The sequence below is a fragment of the Urocitellus parryii genome, chromosome 4 (assembly GCF_045843805.1).
Source record: "Urocitellus parryii isolate mUroPar1 chromosome 4, mUroPar1.hap1, whole genome shotgun sequence".
Taxonomy (NCBI): Eukaryota; Metazoa; Chordata; class Mammalia; order Rodentia; family Sciuridae; genus Urocitellus; species Urocitellus parryii.
In genome coordinates, this window is record NC_135534.1 from 208,505,165 (window position 1) to 208,520,178 (window position 15,014).

The 15,014-nt window shown below is 63.3% G+C and overlaps 1 protein-coding gene across 4 annotated transcripts in view; it reads right to left on the minus strand.

The window, feature by feature from the left end:
- The window catches only part of Sardh (sarcosine dehydrogenase), a 54,404-nt gene extending 40,735 nt beyond the window's left edge, over positions 1-13,669 (minus strand). The window contains exons 1-9 of one of the 4 annotated variants that reach the window (XM_026395444.2): positions 13,587-13,669; positions 12,516-12,564; positions 10,474-10,836; positions 9,202-9,380; positions 8,264-8,443; positions 7,519-7,642; positions 7,224-7,324; positions 2,679-2,783; positions 1,606-1,735 (exon numbers count right to left, since the gene is read on the minus strand). In XM_026395444.2, the coding sequence (XP_026251229.1) occupies positions 1,606-1,735; positions 2,679-2,783; positions 7,224-7,324; positions 7,519-7,642; positions 8,264-8,443; positions 9,202-9,380; positions 10,474-10,807 (1,153 nt within the window). In that variant the 5' untranslated portion in view covers positions 10,808-10,836; positions 12,516-12,564; positions 13,587-13,669. Of the gene's footprint in view, positions 1-1,605; positions 1,736-2,678; positions 2,784-7,223; positions 7,325-7,518; positions 7,643-8,263; positions 8,444-9,201; positions 9,381-10,473; positions 10,854-12,515; positions 12,565-13,123; positions 13,186-13,586 lie in introns of those variants that run through there. The other 3 variants (XM_077798039.1, XM_026395447.2, XM_026395445.2) reach the window with 3 other exon arrangements.
- Positions 13,670-15,014: the final 1,345 nt, after the last annotated feature.

Here is a 15,014-nt window from a genome sequence, read left to right on the forward strand (position 1 = left end):
AAACCACCCACTGCGACAGAGACAGACGCAGACATCCCGCATGCTCACCTCCCCCAAAATAGGGCTTGTGGGGGAGTGACGAGTCCCCAGTCTAATTGGAGCGCAGAGCCACTGGGACTCTGCGTGCCCCCGGGAGTCTTCCTGCGCTTCTCGCCTCAGTCCCACGCAGTGGAGGGCGCTGCAGGAGATGGTGAGTCACGGCCACGCCGCGCCCACCTGCACACCGCCGCTGCCCGAGCCCCATCTGCTGCTCCCGGGGGGCCGCACACACACCACAGCCTGCCTCAGGAGCCAAGAACGGGAGCAGTGTGCCTCAGCCGTGCAGACGCCAAGCACCTCTGGACAGGAGGCCAGACTCCTGCAGCCCCTCTGCATCAGGACTCCCCTCCCCTGCTGGCCCACGACCCTTGACCTCCTAAGCCCTGCCTCCACTTGCACTTGGGGCCAGGCCCGCACTGTACCTGTGGCCCCTCACTGCCGGCCAGGCCAGCCCTGCCCAGCAGGTGTTCCACCACACAGCACCCTTGAGGTGCCGGAGGGCTGACCACCACTGCTGGGCATGTCAGGGCTCGGGACCACCAACTCTCCTTTAGGGCAACGCTGTGTCTTTCTGAACTTTCCTCTCCCAGCCCTGAAGTGGGGGCAGGGCTAACACCCCTGGAGGGAGGGGGCATGCCCCTGAGATTCTGCAGGACCCACCAAGTGGGACACGTCTGCAGCCCGCCCTGCCCAGCACCCCGTCCTACAGCCCAGGGCTGGCTCCCTCGCTCCTAAGCAGCCTGGCCTGCTGCCTGCTGCTGCCCTGGGCCTCCCCTGCTGGCTGGGGACTGTCTGGAGCTATTGGGAACGACTGATTGCCCCATGAGCGAAGGCGGCACCCTGGCTGGCTGAGGCCTCAGGGCCACACACACTGGGCTCAGAAGCCCGCAGCTGAGAGTCCTGCTGTTGAAATCGGCCGCCAAGGTCAGCATGAGGCTCCTGCCTCCCAAACACTGCCTCCCTGCCAGGACCTACACCTGCCCCTGAGACAGAGCCTGGGAGGCCCCATGAGCACTGGCCCCCTGGGCTGCCCCACCCAGGACCAGCCGCAGCCTCAGGAGCAGAGCCCACTCTCTGCTCCAGCCTCCTGAGGCCAACGAGTAGGTCCTGTGGCTGGGAGCCCTGGCCAAGAGCCTCTCCTTCCCCCACTGGTCTCTGGCCCTGCTGGGTGCTGGCCGCTGAGACCAGAGGAGGGGGCATGAAGCTGGGTGCAGAATGGGGAGGGGACACGTGAGCATCACATCAGGACAGGCCTCATCCTTCCAGGCCTTGCCCAGCCTCTCGGGGTGCTGGACCCAACCCCATTCCCACTCACAGATGAAAACCAAGTCCACAGACGCAGCCCTACGGGACTCACACCTGCCGGGGGGAGCCCTGGCCATGAGCCCGGGGCAATGACTGCCCTCCTAGGCCCACAGAGGGGAACAGATCATTACCCAGCAAGGCCCAGGAGCAGGTGAGGCATGTGCCAGGCTGGCCCCGGGTCCAGCCCAGGTCACCCTCAGCAAGGGTGTCCCCTGTAGCAGCATCACCTAAGACTGCCCACCCTGGGCTCAGGGCCCTCACCTGGGCCACAGACAGTGGACTTGATCCCTGTCCTCTCCAGCACAGGGACGCGGTTGATGGCGCCTTCGATGTGCTGGGAGAACACGTCCCAGTCCAAGTCGAAGAGGCCAAAGGCAAACTTGTCCGACACCTGCAGAGGGGGACGGGGTGTCTGTTTTGGCCCTGAGAAGGACACACACCTCCTGCCAAACCTACCTGTGACAGCTGCCCAGACCCCTGGCCAGACAGGTACCCAGCCAGCCTCCACTGAGTCAGGTCAATCTGAGGGCCCTGGCAGGGCTGCCCCGGGGAGCCCTCAGGTTGGGTCCCCTCCTGCCTGGGCCCAGCCCCTACCTGGCTGCCCTCGAGGTATCGCGCAACCTCCAGTGGTCACCTGCCTCCCCGTCCCCTGTTCTAAAGCTCAGCATGCCCTCCCTGCACCTGGCTGCCTGTGACTAACCAGGAGCCATCCCTGCCCATTTCCCCGTGACCGTGTCCTCTGACCTGCTTCAGCCCCTCAGAAGGGCAGGCCTGAGCCGCCCTGGGCCTCCTCCCTGCCCGGTGAGCAGCTGCCAGTGGGCACCGTTCTTGGTGCCCTCTCCTTGGTGCTCCCTGGGGCCTTTGCCCTGACCACCCGTCTGCAGGACATCCTTTCTCCTCAGTCCCTCTGGAGGATCCAGGGTGAGCACCCAGAAACAGGTGTCTTATCTGTTTGATTGCAAACCACAGGCCCCCAGGCGGGGGCTTCCCCTGTCTCCTGCCTCCAGAGAGCAGAGCAGCAGGGGCCTGAGTGGCCAGCAATTGCTCTGTTTGTGAACACAGGAGGGTCTGCAGGGGAGTAGCCAGGCTGGGGAGACAGTGCTGCAGCTGCAGGGCAGGGAGGGCCAGCGTTGTCCCAGACGGATCAGGGCTGAGTGGACCTGGGCCCCTCTGGGGTCCCCACTGCCCTCCACACGGCCGTCGGCTGCAAGGCCCTGCCTGCCCTGGTTCTGCACGTGCCTGAGTGCCAGGCTCTTCGGGGTCAGAGCAAGACTTTCCAGGCCTGTTGGGGCCAGGGCACCTGCCCTGGATCCAACCAGGCCCTGGGGGCTCACCTCCTCCCAGAAGACCGGGTTGTTCTCATAGCCGCCCACGGACAGGGCGTCCCCCTGAAGGCGGAGGTAGACAGACGCATCGTGGTCCCGGACGTTGGGCATGTTCTGGAAGGCAGAGCACAGAGGCCTGGGTGCCGGGCAGGGCTGGGCTGGCCCAGCTCCTGTGTCCTGCACAAGGTGGACCATGGCACCTCCTCCTTGTCCCAGGACCCCAGATCTGGCTTGCATATCCTGATGGTGCATGTCTCCCTCTGCAGGGGTCTGAGTTACACAGGAGGACTCCTGAGTGCCCCCTTCCTCAACCCCTCGAAGACCAACAAGGTAGAGAAGAGGGGCGGAGAGGTGAGGGCACAGGCAGGGAGGCCAGGGCAGGGCGGGTCTCAACCCCGCCATGGGCGCCACTTCAGGGGCAGCTGTGCAGGGCTTCCACCTGGGCAGCGGGTGACAGTCGTGTCAGGAAAGGCACCAGAGCAAACAGGAGTGAATGCATCCCTGCATGCAGATAGCATGCCCCGACAAAACCCACGGCCGGAGGGAAGGCTTCCCAATCCCACGTGAAAGTCCGCGGGTCCAGGTCACACGAAGGACTCTCATGACTCTCCGAAACCGCAAGCAACCTCTAACAACAGGCAGGGATCTGAGAAGGTTCTCCAAAGAAGTGTGACAAATGGTCAGAACGCTGGCCATCAGGAAAACGCCCCTCAGTCCCCCCCAAGATGGCTTCCCAACCTCGGGTGGCTGTAGTCATACAGGCCGGGCCCAGCGAGGGAGAGGGACTGGGGGAACTGAGCCCTGCACACCGCCAAGCGCCGAGTCCCTTGGAGAGTCACCGGGGTTGGCCACGGACTCGGCAGTTCCACCCCTCTGGGCACACCCCAGGGAGGTGAAGACAGAACTGTGCGTGGATGCTCCCAGCAGCTCTTCCCATGGCACCCACAAGACTCAACTGTCCGTCAGTAGGTGGATGGATAAGACGTGGGCTGGTGGGGTGTGACGTCCTGGCGCAGCAGGAGCCAGGCACAAAGGTGCAGACTGCAGATCCCACCCACACCAAATGTCCACACTAGGGAGACTCACAGAGGCAGAAAGCCGACTGGTGCTGGCCAGGGCCGGGGAGGGGTGGGAAGTGGGACAATTGATACCAGGATGGATGGGGGGAACCTGTGTGCATCTGTGCACATGCGTGTGTATGTGTGTGAGAGAGACACAGCTACACAGAAAACTGAACCAGTGTGGAACTATTAATAACTCCAGAAACACAAAATAAGTGGGCGCGTGTCTGCTCGGGAGTTAATATTTACCCAGCCGCGCGGCAAACCCTGCCTACGGCTTAACCACCCAACAAACAAAGCAAAACCAGACCTCAGAAGACCAGCAGGCGCAGAAGAGGCGCTGCCCGGGGCTCCCCACCCAGGAGCGGCTTCCCTGTGCCTCTCACCTCCTCACTGGAGAAGACACCTGGGACGTGGGAGAAGGAAGGGGGACATGCAGGCACCAAAGGGACCACCTGGCGGAATCCCTGCCTCCCACTGGCTCCCGGGACCTGCCATGCACGGTGGGAACAGCGGCATCTGCACTGAGTGGACGGTCTCCGGGTCATGGTGACTGAGCTCCGTTTAGCAATAACCTACCCCAGAAACACGTGGGCCCAGGCGCTCCATAGAGCAGGACAGTGGGGACACCTAGTGGCCAGGGAAGCGCGACCTCTGCTCCAGCAAGGTTGGTGTTGTTGTCCTGCGGCTCTGAGCACCCTGTGTCCTGCGCCTTCACCATCTCTCCACGTCGGAGCCACCCTGCCCTGACTGTCCCAGCATGGCCCTGGTCCCACTGATGCCTCCTGACCTCAGCTGCTACCCTCCATCTGCTTCAAACTCTGGGGGTCTTCCCCTGGAAAGCAGGCCTGATTTCCCCAACCTTGCCTGGGATCCCCTGGGCACAGCGGGCTGGACGGCTCCAGGCCCCTGGTCACTGTCCCCATAGCTACCCCACGAGCACCTGCAGAGGCCAGGCACCTCGCTCAGATCTGGGCCTTTGCTTCCACCCCATGGCAGGTAAAGTCGGGGACAGCTGCTCTTGTCTGCAGAAGCAGGCAGGAGGACCCTGGGAATGTGAGACCAAGAGGAAAGAGACGGGGCTGTGGCCATACAGGGAGGTGGGCAGAGCTGCCGAGGGCCCAGGATTGGGACTCCTCAGACCCCGGGAGCCCCAGACAGCATAGCTTCAGCCCTCAGGAAGATGGCGCCCACCTGAGCTGCAGGGGCTCCCCTCCCAGCCCGAAGCCCCCAGGCCCCCAGGCTGTGGGGTCGGGGAACAGTGACCTGAGCACCAGGCTGCCTGGCCGAGCAGCTGTGGGTGGAGAGGCAGGCAGCACGCCCCAGCTTCAGGAGTCAGACCCAGCAGTGGGCAGACCAGGGCTGACGCCCGGCCCTTTCCCAGATTCAACCACCCCCACCTGTAGCCTCCAGAGGGCCAGCCTCCCAGAGCCCTCCAGTGGACCAAGAGGGGTGTGGGGGTCACTGCCCACCACCCCAACCCTCTGTCTCCTACAGAGTGGCAAGCCGCTGGGGCTTGTGGCCCTGTCCTTGTGCCCTGGCACCCAGAGGCACAGGGGGGGCCTGATGGTTTTGTAAGTAACACCCCAGCTTGACTCTGACCTTGGAATTCATTTGGAGGGGGGCAGCCAACTCTGCCCTGCCGCCTCCCAGGAAGAGGGACTCAGGCATTTACAAGAATTAGGAATTAGGGACAGATGGCCGGTGCCCAGTCCTGGGCCAGGGGGACATCTGGTGAACACCCTCCCTGCAGCCCCATCCACAGGACACGGCCTCGGCCCCCCTCCCCATCCTCCTAGCCTCAGCCTGGCCCTCCTGGAGCCCACAGCAGCCTGATAGCAACGCTGGGGGCCACCTGGAAGGACAGGTGGGCCATGGAGCCCTCCGCTGACTCTGTCCCTCACCCGTCACCCAGCATGTGGCCCCAGCTGCCCTCAGCAAGTTCTTGTGGGGCTTCAGTTGCATTCTGTGAATGGACACTGTGTGTCTGGGGAGGGGCTTGCCCAGGGCCGGGGAAGGAGCCACTGCACCCAGGTTCTGTGGCACCTCCCACCCTTTCCACGACAGCCCACGTGACGGCCAGGCTTGGCTCTCCCCAGCAATCACAGGGAAGCCAGGCTCCCGCAGGGTGGGGGCAGCCCCCAGGGACCAGCCTCTCAGCAGGGGGTTAGACGGCCAGGACCCTCCCTGCTGGGACCCGGCCTACACAGAACAGCCTGGCCTCTCGCACACACTCCCCACCCCACAGCCTGTGCCTGGGCTCTGTGAACTGCCCACCAGGCTCTGCGCATGGCCCTGCTCCACCAACCTCAGGTCCTGGCAAAGACATGACCTCCTTTAGGAGCCCCAAGAAAGACCACCAGGGTTGACTAGGGGCTGTCAGGCAGACCACACCTCTGCCTTACTTGATTGGCCCAAGAGCAGTCAATCAAGTGTCCTTGGGCATGGCCCACTGGGGCAGGCTCCGCCTTGCGCCAGGGCTGGGGTCCTGAGCCCACCCAGAAGAGCCCTCCTCAGCCCGTGGTGGAGCTGCCTGTGCACTGACTGTCTGTGAGCTCCCCGCAGACCCCTGCCCTAGGCAAGGCTTTTCTCCAGGAGAACCGTGGTTCCTGGAGTAGGGCCCGGGGCGAGGAGCTCCCCAGGCCCTGCACATGGAGGGAGGGAGAGATGGACTGACAGGTGAGTTGATAAATGGATGGACGGTGGAGGAGAGGGCGAAGGGGCAGGTGGAGGGCAGAGGGAGGGAGGGGGATGGGTGGAGAGGTGGATGGAAGGGCCTAAGGACCAAGGGTAGGCAGATGAATGTGAGGACGGCAGGTGACTGCATGGGCCGTTGGAGGAGGGAGGCATCAGGGAAGAGTGACTGGGTGGGAGGACAGCAGGGAGGACAGACAGAAGGGACTGGACAGATGAAGGGAGGGAGAAGGCCGAGGCCAAAGGGTGAGAAGTCGAGGGAATGGGCAGCAGGGGATGGGTGGGACGGATGCTCGGGTGAACTGTGGAGGACAAGAGGGTGCTCAGTGGCAAGGTGGCAGGAAGAGCCAGCCACCACCATGGGGGAGAGGGTGGGGAGGGACAGGAGCAGAGAGCAGGCAGGTGCACCTGGGCCCTGGCCTCCCTCTGCAGAGGGCTCTCTGAGAGGTTGAGCCCAGGACTCTGAGACGGCACCCAGGCATATTGGGAGCTCGTGGGCACAGAACACGGCAAAGCTAGCCTGGCGGCACCTCCCAGGACAGGCTGGACTGGGTCAGGCATCAAGGAGGAAGCAGGCCCTGAAGGCCGAGGGGATCAGCACCATGAGGGTCACACCTGCTCTGCTTCATTTAGCTCTGACACCACCCAGTGCCACCCAGTGCCACCATCCCCATTTCACAGACCAGGCCACCTCCTGGGCAGAGGGAGCCCCACTGGGCTTCAGAGCTAAGTCCCACACCTGCCCACCTGCCCACCTGTCCACCCCTGCCTGACACAGAGCCAGGGGCAACCCACCTACCTGGATCCCTTCGATGCGCTCGGTGACAACATAGGCATGGTGCATGGCCACCAGTGGGACCTTGACTCCAGCCATCCTGCCCACGGCGCTTGCCCACACTCCTGTGGGCAGAGCACATGCCCCTCAGCTCTGCTGGCACCCAGAGGGGGTGCCCCCAAGAAGATGCAACAAGGCTCTGCAGACTGTCTGCCCTGGCCAGGCCTCCCCCACCCAGACAGAGGCCGGGCAGAGGCGGGGCCTGGCCAGGGCACAGCCAGCACTGCCACTCAGGGGTCAGCAGAAACATGATTCCCACCTGCGCAGTTGACCACACAGGGCGTCTGGATGGAGCCGTGCTGGGTCTCCACAGCCGCGACCCGCCGCACCCCAAAGTCATCCGTCCGCACACGGATGCCAGTCACTGGACAGTTCTCAATGACCTGGGATTGAGAGGAACTGCTTATGAAACCACTCGGGGAACCCTGAGGTGCTGACCCCCGCCCTGACCAGCCGCCTTTTGGATGGGACCTGGGGACACTGCTTCTGCTAGCGGCAGGCCTCATGTGGTCAGGGAAATGGAATCCACAGGCCAGGAAACCGAGCCTGCCCACCCCTGACTTGGAGAACCTGAGGCAGACGGGGAGGTGGAGGGACCACCCTGAAGAAAGAGCTGTCCCCGGAGAGGCAGGTGGGCTACTGCCTGGTTAAGAAAAGGTCAGCGCTGCGCCCCTTGCTTCCGGGTGGGACGTGGTGTCCCCACAGAAGAAATATTGGGCACCACTGGGTGACTTCATTTCTTCCTTTTCCTTACTTGCCTTTTTGAATCTTTCTACATTTATGTGTGGGGTTAGGATAAATGAAGATAAAAATTGTAAGAAGGAACGTTGAACAGATTTGCTTGAGCAGCAGGGCAGGATGCTGGATAGGGGGCGAGCACTCCGGGCACAGCCCTCCCTGAGCGGGCAGGGTCTGAAGGCTCCGAGGGGTGGCACATCAGGCAGAGGGGGAGCCTGGGGTTCTCTGGCAGGAGGGGTGGGCTCAGAGCCCGCAGCTGTCAATACCTGTGCTCCTCGGGCAGCAGCTGCCCTGACAAGGGTGGTACAGGTGCCGGCGGGGTCCATGGTCCCATCCTGTGGCACGTACAGGGTCCCATAAAGGTCGTCCACATTCATCAGTGGGTACAGAGCCTTGGTCTCTGCTGGGCTCAGCACATGGGATTCCACTCCATAAGCCTTGCCCAGCTGGGGAGACACAGAGGAGAGGGAGGCTGTGTCCAGGGTCCTCTCACACCCCTAGCTGGGCCTCCAGAAGCCACAGCAATCTCCACCCCTAGGGGCTGTCCCTTGGATCCACTCGGCACAGGGTGAGGGAGCAGGGTGTGGCTGCAGAGACAGGCTCATGGCCCAGCCCCTTCCCTCCACTCAGACCCTGGTCACAGGGCAAGCTCCTCAGGTGCCCTCAGGAGTGCAGGGATGGCAGCTAGCAGTGGATAGGCACTTGGGCCAATAGCTGGTACAAAATAAATTAAAATTACCTCCACGGCCTCATATGTTGGGCCTGTGGATTGGGTTTCCCAGGTCAGATGGTCCAAGAAAGACCAACCACTCCAGGAGAGACCATTGTGCTCCTTGGCTGAGGACTGGGAATTGTCAGGCCACGCCCCCACCACATTTGATTGATTCAAGGGCAGCCAATCAAGTGCACCTAGGTGTGGCTAATGTGAACAGGCTCCGCCCAACTAGGGATGAACTGAGCCAATCAGATCCTCCTATAGGGAATTATGAGGAAGAGTGTGGGTGGCCCAGCCAGCAGGGCGCAGCGCCAGTCTGCCAACCCAATCTGTTGGGGTTTCTTCCTGCTCCATGATGCCCTCCCCACCACTCCAGGGAGCCCACCGCCTCTGTGCCCCTCAGATGAGGTGTCCACCCACCTGGTCTCCTTCAGGGAACACGTTCCACCCACGAGAACCCTCTGCCTGACCCCACCAGGGCACACCCACCGACATGAGCCTCTTGTACTCGTCCAAGCGCTGCCGGTTGGAGGCGATAAAGAGGCCCCCGTTCTGGATCCAGCCCGTGTGCAGCCCGGTCTCCTCCTCCAGCTCCCGGCTGACCACACGCCTCGTGTGGGCCAGAAGCTCCACCTCCACGTCACTGGGCCGCAGCTGCCACAGCAGGCCTGGCAGGCGGGACTAGTCAGCAGCGACTCTGCACCCTTTTACCCAGGCAGGGAGAGGCGCAAGCCCCGGAGCCCAGAGAGGCTGGCAGGACTGACCTAGTCACAGTGGGAAGTTAGGCCATTGGCCCTGGCGCAGCTCAGAGTGACAGTACTAAGGGCTCCCATTTGTCCAGCAACTACTGTGCACCAAGTCTGGTGCTGAACAGGTTACAGAATGATCCCACAGACCCTCAGAGCAGCCCTCTCACGAGGGCACAATCATTCTACAGGTGGAAAAGGTGGCACCAAACAGGTATGAGCTCAAGGTCCCAGAGCACATGAACGATGGGACCAGGACACTGGCTAGGGCCCACCAACCCCACCATGGCCTCCCCAAGGGAGCTGCACTCTTCAGCAGAAGAGCCTGGGAGATGGGAGGCCAGGGAGGCTGGGTGCTGAGCAGGCAGAGGAGCCACAGTGGCCCAGCTAGGACAGGAAGGCAAGGTGGGGGCTGGGGGCCGTGCTCGCCAGGGCTGCAGGCTCATATCAGCTCTAAAGGACCAGGCTGCCTCTTCCCAGCTCCAAGTTCACTGGCCAAGTTCACACTGGCAGCCTGATATTGGCCAAGGTAGGAGTGACAATGCTGCCTGTCAGGGGACCAGGTCACCAGCACACCACTGGTTAAAGAGGCTGAGGCAGAAGGTTGGCTGTCCTGAGTACGTGCACACTGTAGGTGCTCAATATATGTTTCCACTGGTTAGTTAGGACAGTGCTCAAGGAGGACACAGCTCTGCTCACCCCCAGCAAACACCACTCAACCCTGGTGGCTATCCAGGGACAGGGACAGCTGCCTGGGGATTCCTACCTGGTCATCTGGAGCTGAATGGGGGACTGTGCTTCATCTGGGGCTGCAGAGCTGGCATCTGCCCCTCCTCCCCACCCCGCTCTTCAGAGACTTGAACGTCCCCACATCTGCACATCTTCAGACTGACCACACGTCTTTTCTTAGTCTCTCCCTCCAGCTCAGCTGCCCCTGACAGGCTTGTGGTTGTCAACCCAGACTGGCCTTGCTGTGTCCAGTGCCCCCTGCCCCCACCCGAGCCCTGGCGCCTACCTGCTGTGTGCCAAGTGGTCCCAGATGTCAGCCGCTCCCGTTCCAGCAGCACAGCCCCACTCACGCCCAGCTTGGCCAGGTGATACAGGGTCTGGCAGCCTAAGCTGCCCCCACCAATGACCACCACATCAGCTGTGCTGGGCAGGGGCTGGCTTGGTCCTCGGGCTGCTGTCGAGGGGCCCTGTGCCTCCTCCTTCAGGGTCCGCTGATACGGCACATTCTTCTCAGTTGTGGGACGGGCCACGCTGGCTAGGGGCTGCAGCCGCAGACCCTGGGCAGGTCTCTTTCGAGGGCAGGTGGTGGCCACACGCAGGGCTCGGCTCAGTGAGGCCATGGGGACTCCGAGCGTCAACACCTCAGGAGCTGGGGAGAGAGTCAGGCTGTGGGGTGCAGAAAGTCCAGAGTGGGGACTGTGCCAAGTGTGTGCCCAGGTCCCTGGTGGCCCCAGGCCATTATTTCCCAGGACCTTCCCCCTGCTGCTTCCCATGTCACGGCTCATTCATCCAGCACGTCACAGAGCCTGATGGGCAGCAGGCTGGGGCTGGGCCTGGGGAGGCAGCTCTGGTGGGGAGGGCTGTAGGGACACAGGGAGGCCGAGAAACAGGTGTCCAAAGAGGACCTGGGAAGTGGGGCTGTCCATAGAGGGAGGACAGGGGAGGGACCTGAGGACACAGAACCAAGAGTGGGAAACAAGAAGGGGCCCTGGTCTCATGGGGACCCCGAGAGCATGACGGTAGGCTGGGGCAGGGCCTGTCCCCAGAGGACATGTGAGGAGGCCCCAAATGGCCGGGCCTGCAGGAGGGATGTGTCACCTACACCCAGTGAAAGCCAGCAAGGGAGGTGGCGTCATGGGGGAAGCCACGTAGACCATGGGCAGCAGGTATTGGTGGCACCCTCAGATGGGACACTGCCATGCCCCCAGGGGACACCCACCAAGACCCCTGGGGGGTCACCCACCATGCCCTTGAGGGGACACCCACCAAGACCCCTGGGGGGTCACCCACCATGCCCTTGAGGGGACACCCACCATGATCTCTGGGAGAACACCCTCCAAGCCCCCTGTGGGGACACCCATCATGCCCCTTGAGGGGACACCCACCAAGCCCCCTGGGAGGACACCCAACATGCCCCCTGGGGGAACACCTACCGTGCCCTTTGATGGGACACTCACCAAGCTCCCTAAGGGAACACCCATTTGACCCCTTGAGGGACATCCCCCCCACATCCCCTGGAGGGACACCTGCCATGTCCCCTTGAGGGACATCCATCATACCCTCTGGGGGGACACCCATCATGTCCCCTGTGGGGACACCCATCATGTCCCCTGGGGGGACACCCACCATGCCCCTGGGGGGACACCCACCATGCCCCTGTGGGGACACCCGCCATGCCCCCTGGGGGGGTCACCCACAAGCCCCCAGGGCCATCCGGCTCAGCCCCAGACAGTTATTCCTTCTCTGCCATCTGGGATTCCTGGGCAGGAGGCTCCTGCCCTCGTGTCCCCCAGTGGCCCTTCAGTGCTCATCCTGAATTGCCCCTCCTCAGGAAGCCCCCAGACCTCGCCAGCCAGGGGAACCAGCCAGGTCACAGGCAGCCCCTTCTAAGGCCAGAGGGTGCCCAGGGGTCTCTCCCTGGGGTGGGTCCTGCCCAACACAGGGCGGGGGACACCTCACAGGGCTTCTGGTGCCCTCTCCTGGGGTCAGGGCTTTGGGCTGTGACTGAGGTGCTGAGGGGATCGGTGCCACCCATGTTATCTCCATGACTCAGTCCATCAACTGGCTCAGGGATCAGGGCCTGCGCTGGGCACGCTCCTCTGCCCTCACTGAATACTCCAGAATGTTCTGAGGCCCAGAGGACGTAGCTCCACCTCACAGGGGAGAAGGCTGAGACCAGAGGGCTCCCCGAGAACTCCCAGGGCCTTGCAGCTGTGCTGGGGCACAGGCCGGCCAGCATGGGCCGACCCTGCACTCACTGCCCCCCACCCACGTGGTGTGACAGCCCCTGCGTGGCCCCTGCAGGCACATCCCTGTGTGTATACACACCTTCAGTCCTTGAAGATCCCTGGTCTTCCGGAAACCTCAGGAGCAGTGCCTGGGGGGGGCGGGGAATGGACACGATGTGGCCCAGGAGGGCTCCCCAGGAAGCACTGTCCCCAGGCGGCACTGTCCCCAGCAGCCCAAGTCCAGCACACCTGGAGGAGGAGCCTCTGTTCTCCCTCACGCTGCCCAGTGCCAAAGCTGCTGGCCCTGGCCGGGAAGCTGCCACGTGCCACTCCACCTCCTGCCCAGCCAGTCCCGGCTGTCCCCAGGCAGGACTGGGGACTAGGGCAGCTGTCTGCCCCCTGCCTGCCCCCTGCAAGCAGCTGCCTCAACAGTAACTCGCTGTCCTGCCCCCTCCGGGGAGGGAGCTCAGGACGGCCCTGGCTGGGGGTCAGGGGGCGGGTGTAGGCTTAGCCACAGGACCGAGGCCTTGGCCGGCAATCCAGCCCCACTGTAAGCAGGAGCCCAGAGGTGCCCCCCGCAGGCAGCAGGAGGATGATGGTGTATTGCCAGAAAAGCTGCCCACAAAGTGACCGGTCCTGCCCACCCACCCCTTGGTCCCCACAGCGGGAGGCAGAGGGACGGCCGGCCCTGCCCCTCCCTGACAATACCTCTGCTGCCTCCCTGACCAGTGGCGGAGCCAGCACCTCCTTCCTCTCCAAGCAGCAGTCTGGCGGAACTGGCCACCCCCACTCCCCCTTGCCCGCCCAGTGTCCCGCCCACCATCAGCTAAGACGCACCGCCCACAAGGCTCCCCAGTCTCCAGCGAGCCCAGCCCGATGGCCGCTGAGGGGCAGATCTGCTGGCCTGTGGCAAGCAGGCTGTGAACCCCCAGCCACCACAGTGGGTGGCCTGCCAGGTGACCTCAACACTCAATCTCCAACACAGGGTCCCGGCTACTGTGGTGATCCCAGGCACCCCTGCCTGCCCCGGCCTGCCCCAGCCTGCCCTGGCCCCCGCCCCTGCCCCCAAAGGAACCCTGCGCAGGCCAGTGGGCAGGAAGTGCTGGGCAGCTGCAGGCCCTCCAGCAGGGGCTCCCTGGAGGTGCCTGTGTTCCAGCCTCGGCTTGCTCACCCAAGGTGGGTCCCCTGAGGGTCCCCTGCATGGGGGGTGGGGTGCTTCCACAGGTGCAGCCCCAGGGCAGTGCTGAGCAGAGACTCTCCTGGCCCTGCACTCTAAGACCAGTGCGGTGATGGTTGCAACCTGGACCTTGGACGAGGGGTGGTGGCTGGGGGTGGCCTGGCTGAGGGTCAGCCTTGTAGGACTTTCATCGACCCAAGCCAGTTAGCACTCTGTTCCCGTCAGAGAGAGGGGAAGGGACACCCTTCCTGGGTGCCGGAGCACAGCTCAGGAGGTGGTCAGGCTCTGTCCAGGGACCAGGACAGGGCCCTGTTGCCAACCTGAATGGCCTTGGCTTGTTCTCATGACCTTTGCAGACTCAGTTTCCCCACTGAGACGCTGGACTGGACCCGGCTAGTCTGTTCAGGGCCAGTGTGAGTTCCCAGTCTCCGGCAGAGCACCAGGAACAGAGCCACGGTGGGGCTGGGAATCCTGGTGGACACTGCTCTGGGGCCAGGGCTGCCCGACCCACCAATCCCAAGGAGAACAGTGGGGACTTGCCCCTCTGTCCTCCTGGCCCACCTGGCCTTCTCCACAGCCCTCCCCACCTGCCAGCATGTCGGGGTGTCCACCAGCTGCCCTCTGAGGAGGGATGGGAGAGGCTCTGTGTGGGGACCTAACAACAGGAGGGCCATGCCCACACCACCTCTGACCCACCGAGAGGACAGAGTGCCCTGCCCAGCCTGGGAGCCTGGCCCCATCACCTCCACGCTGTGTTGGCATGGCGGCTGACTGAGTGGGCAGTGTGCTGACCACTGTCCCGACACCGTGCATATGTCCTCGCTGATGGATAGGAATGACCGCTTCCCCTGTGGAGACTGAGGTGAACAGCCCCGGGCTCGGGCCCCCACTCACGGACCAGACATCTCCAGGCAGTTTTTGAGGGCTGAGTTTATCCCATCGAGATTTTAATTTCCTATGAAGGACCTTTAACTTTTTAAAAAGACCTCCCACCAGATGTCCTTGTGATTCACGAAGACGGAATGTTGACGTCCCTGACAGAGAGGAGGCATCCCAGGGGAGCCCAGGACCTTCCAGAGCAAAGAGCCCCCCCACCTGCGACCCCAGGGCAGGCGTGACCGGCCAGGCGCCAAGCCGCAGATGCAGGGGCTCATCTCCCAGAGCGGCCACACCTCGCCACAACTTGTTTCCAAGGTGATCTGTGAGCGGGACAAACGTGGCAGGTGGATGGCCGCCCCCACGCTGGCCCTGACGGGCAGGTACCCCGCTTGCCTCTGGCATCTTCTGGGCCTTGTGTCTGCAGCCATGGACACTGACGCTGCCCCACAGGAGGACAGAGCACGAGGCCCTGGGGGACTTCCTGTGCATGGTGGGCAGCTCAGGGCTGTGCCCAGGCCAGGGGGCAGGTCCTCTTCCTGTACG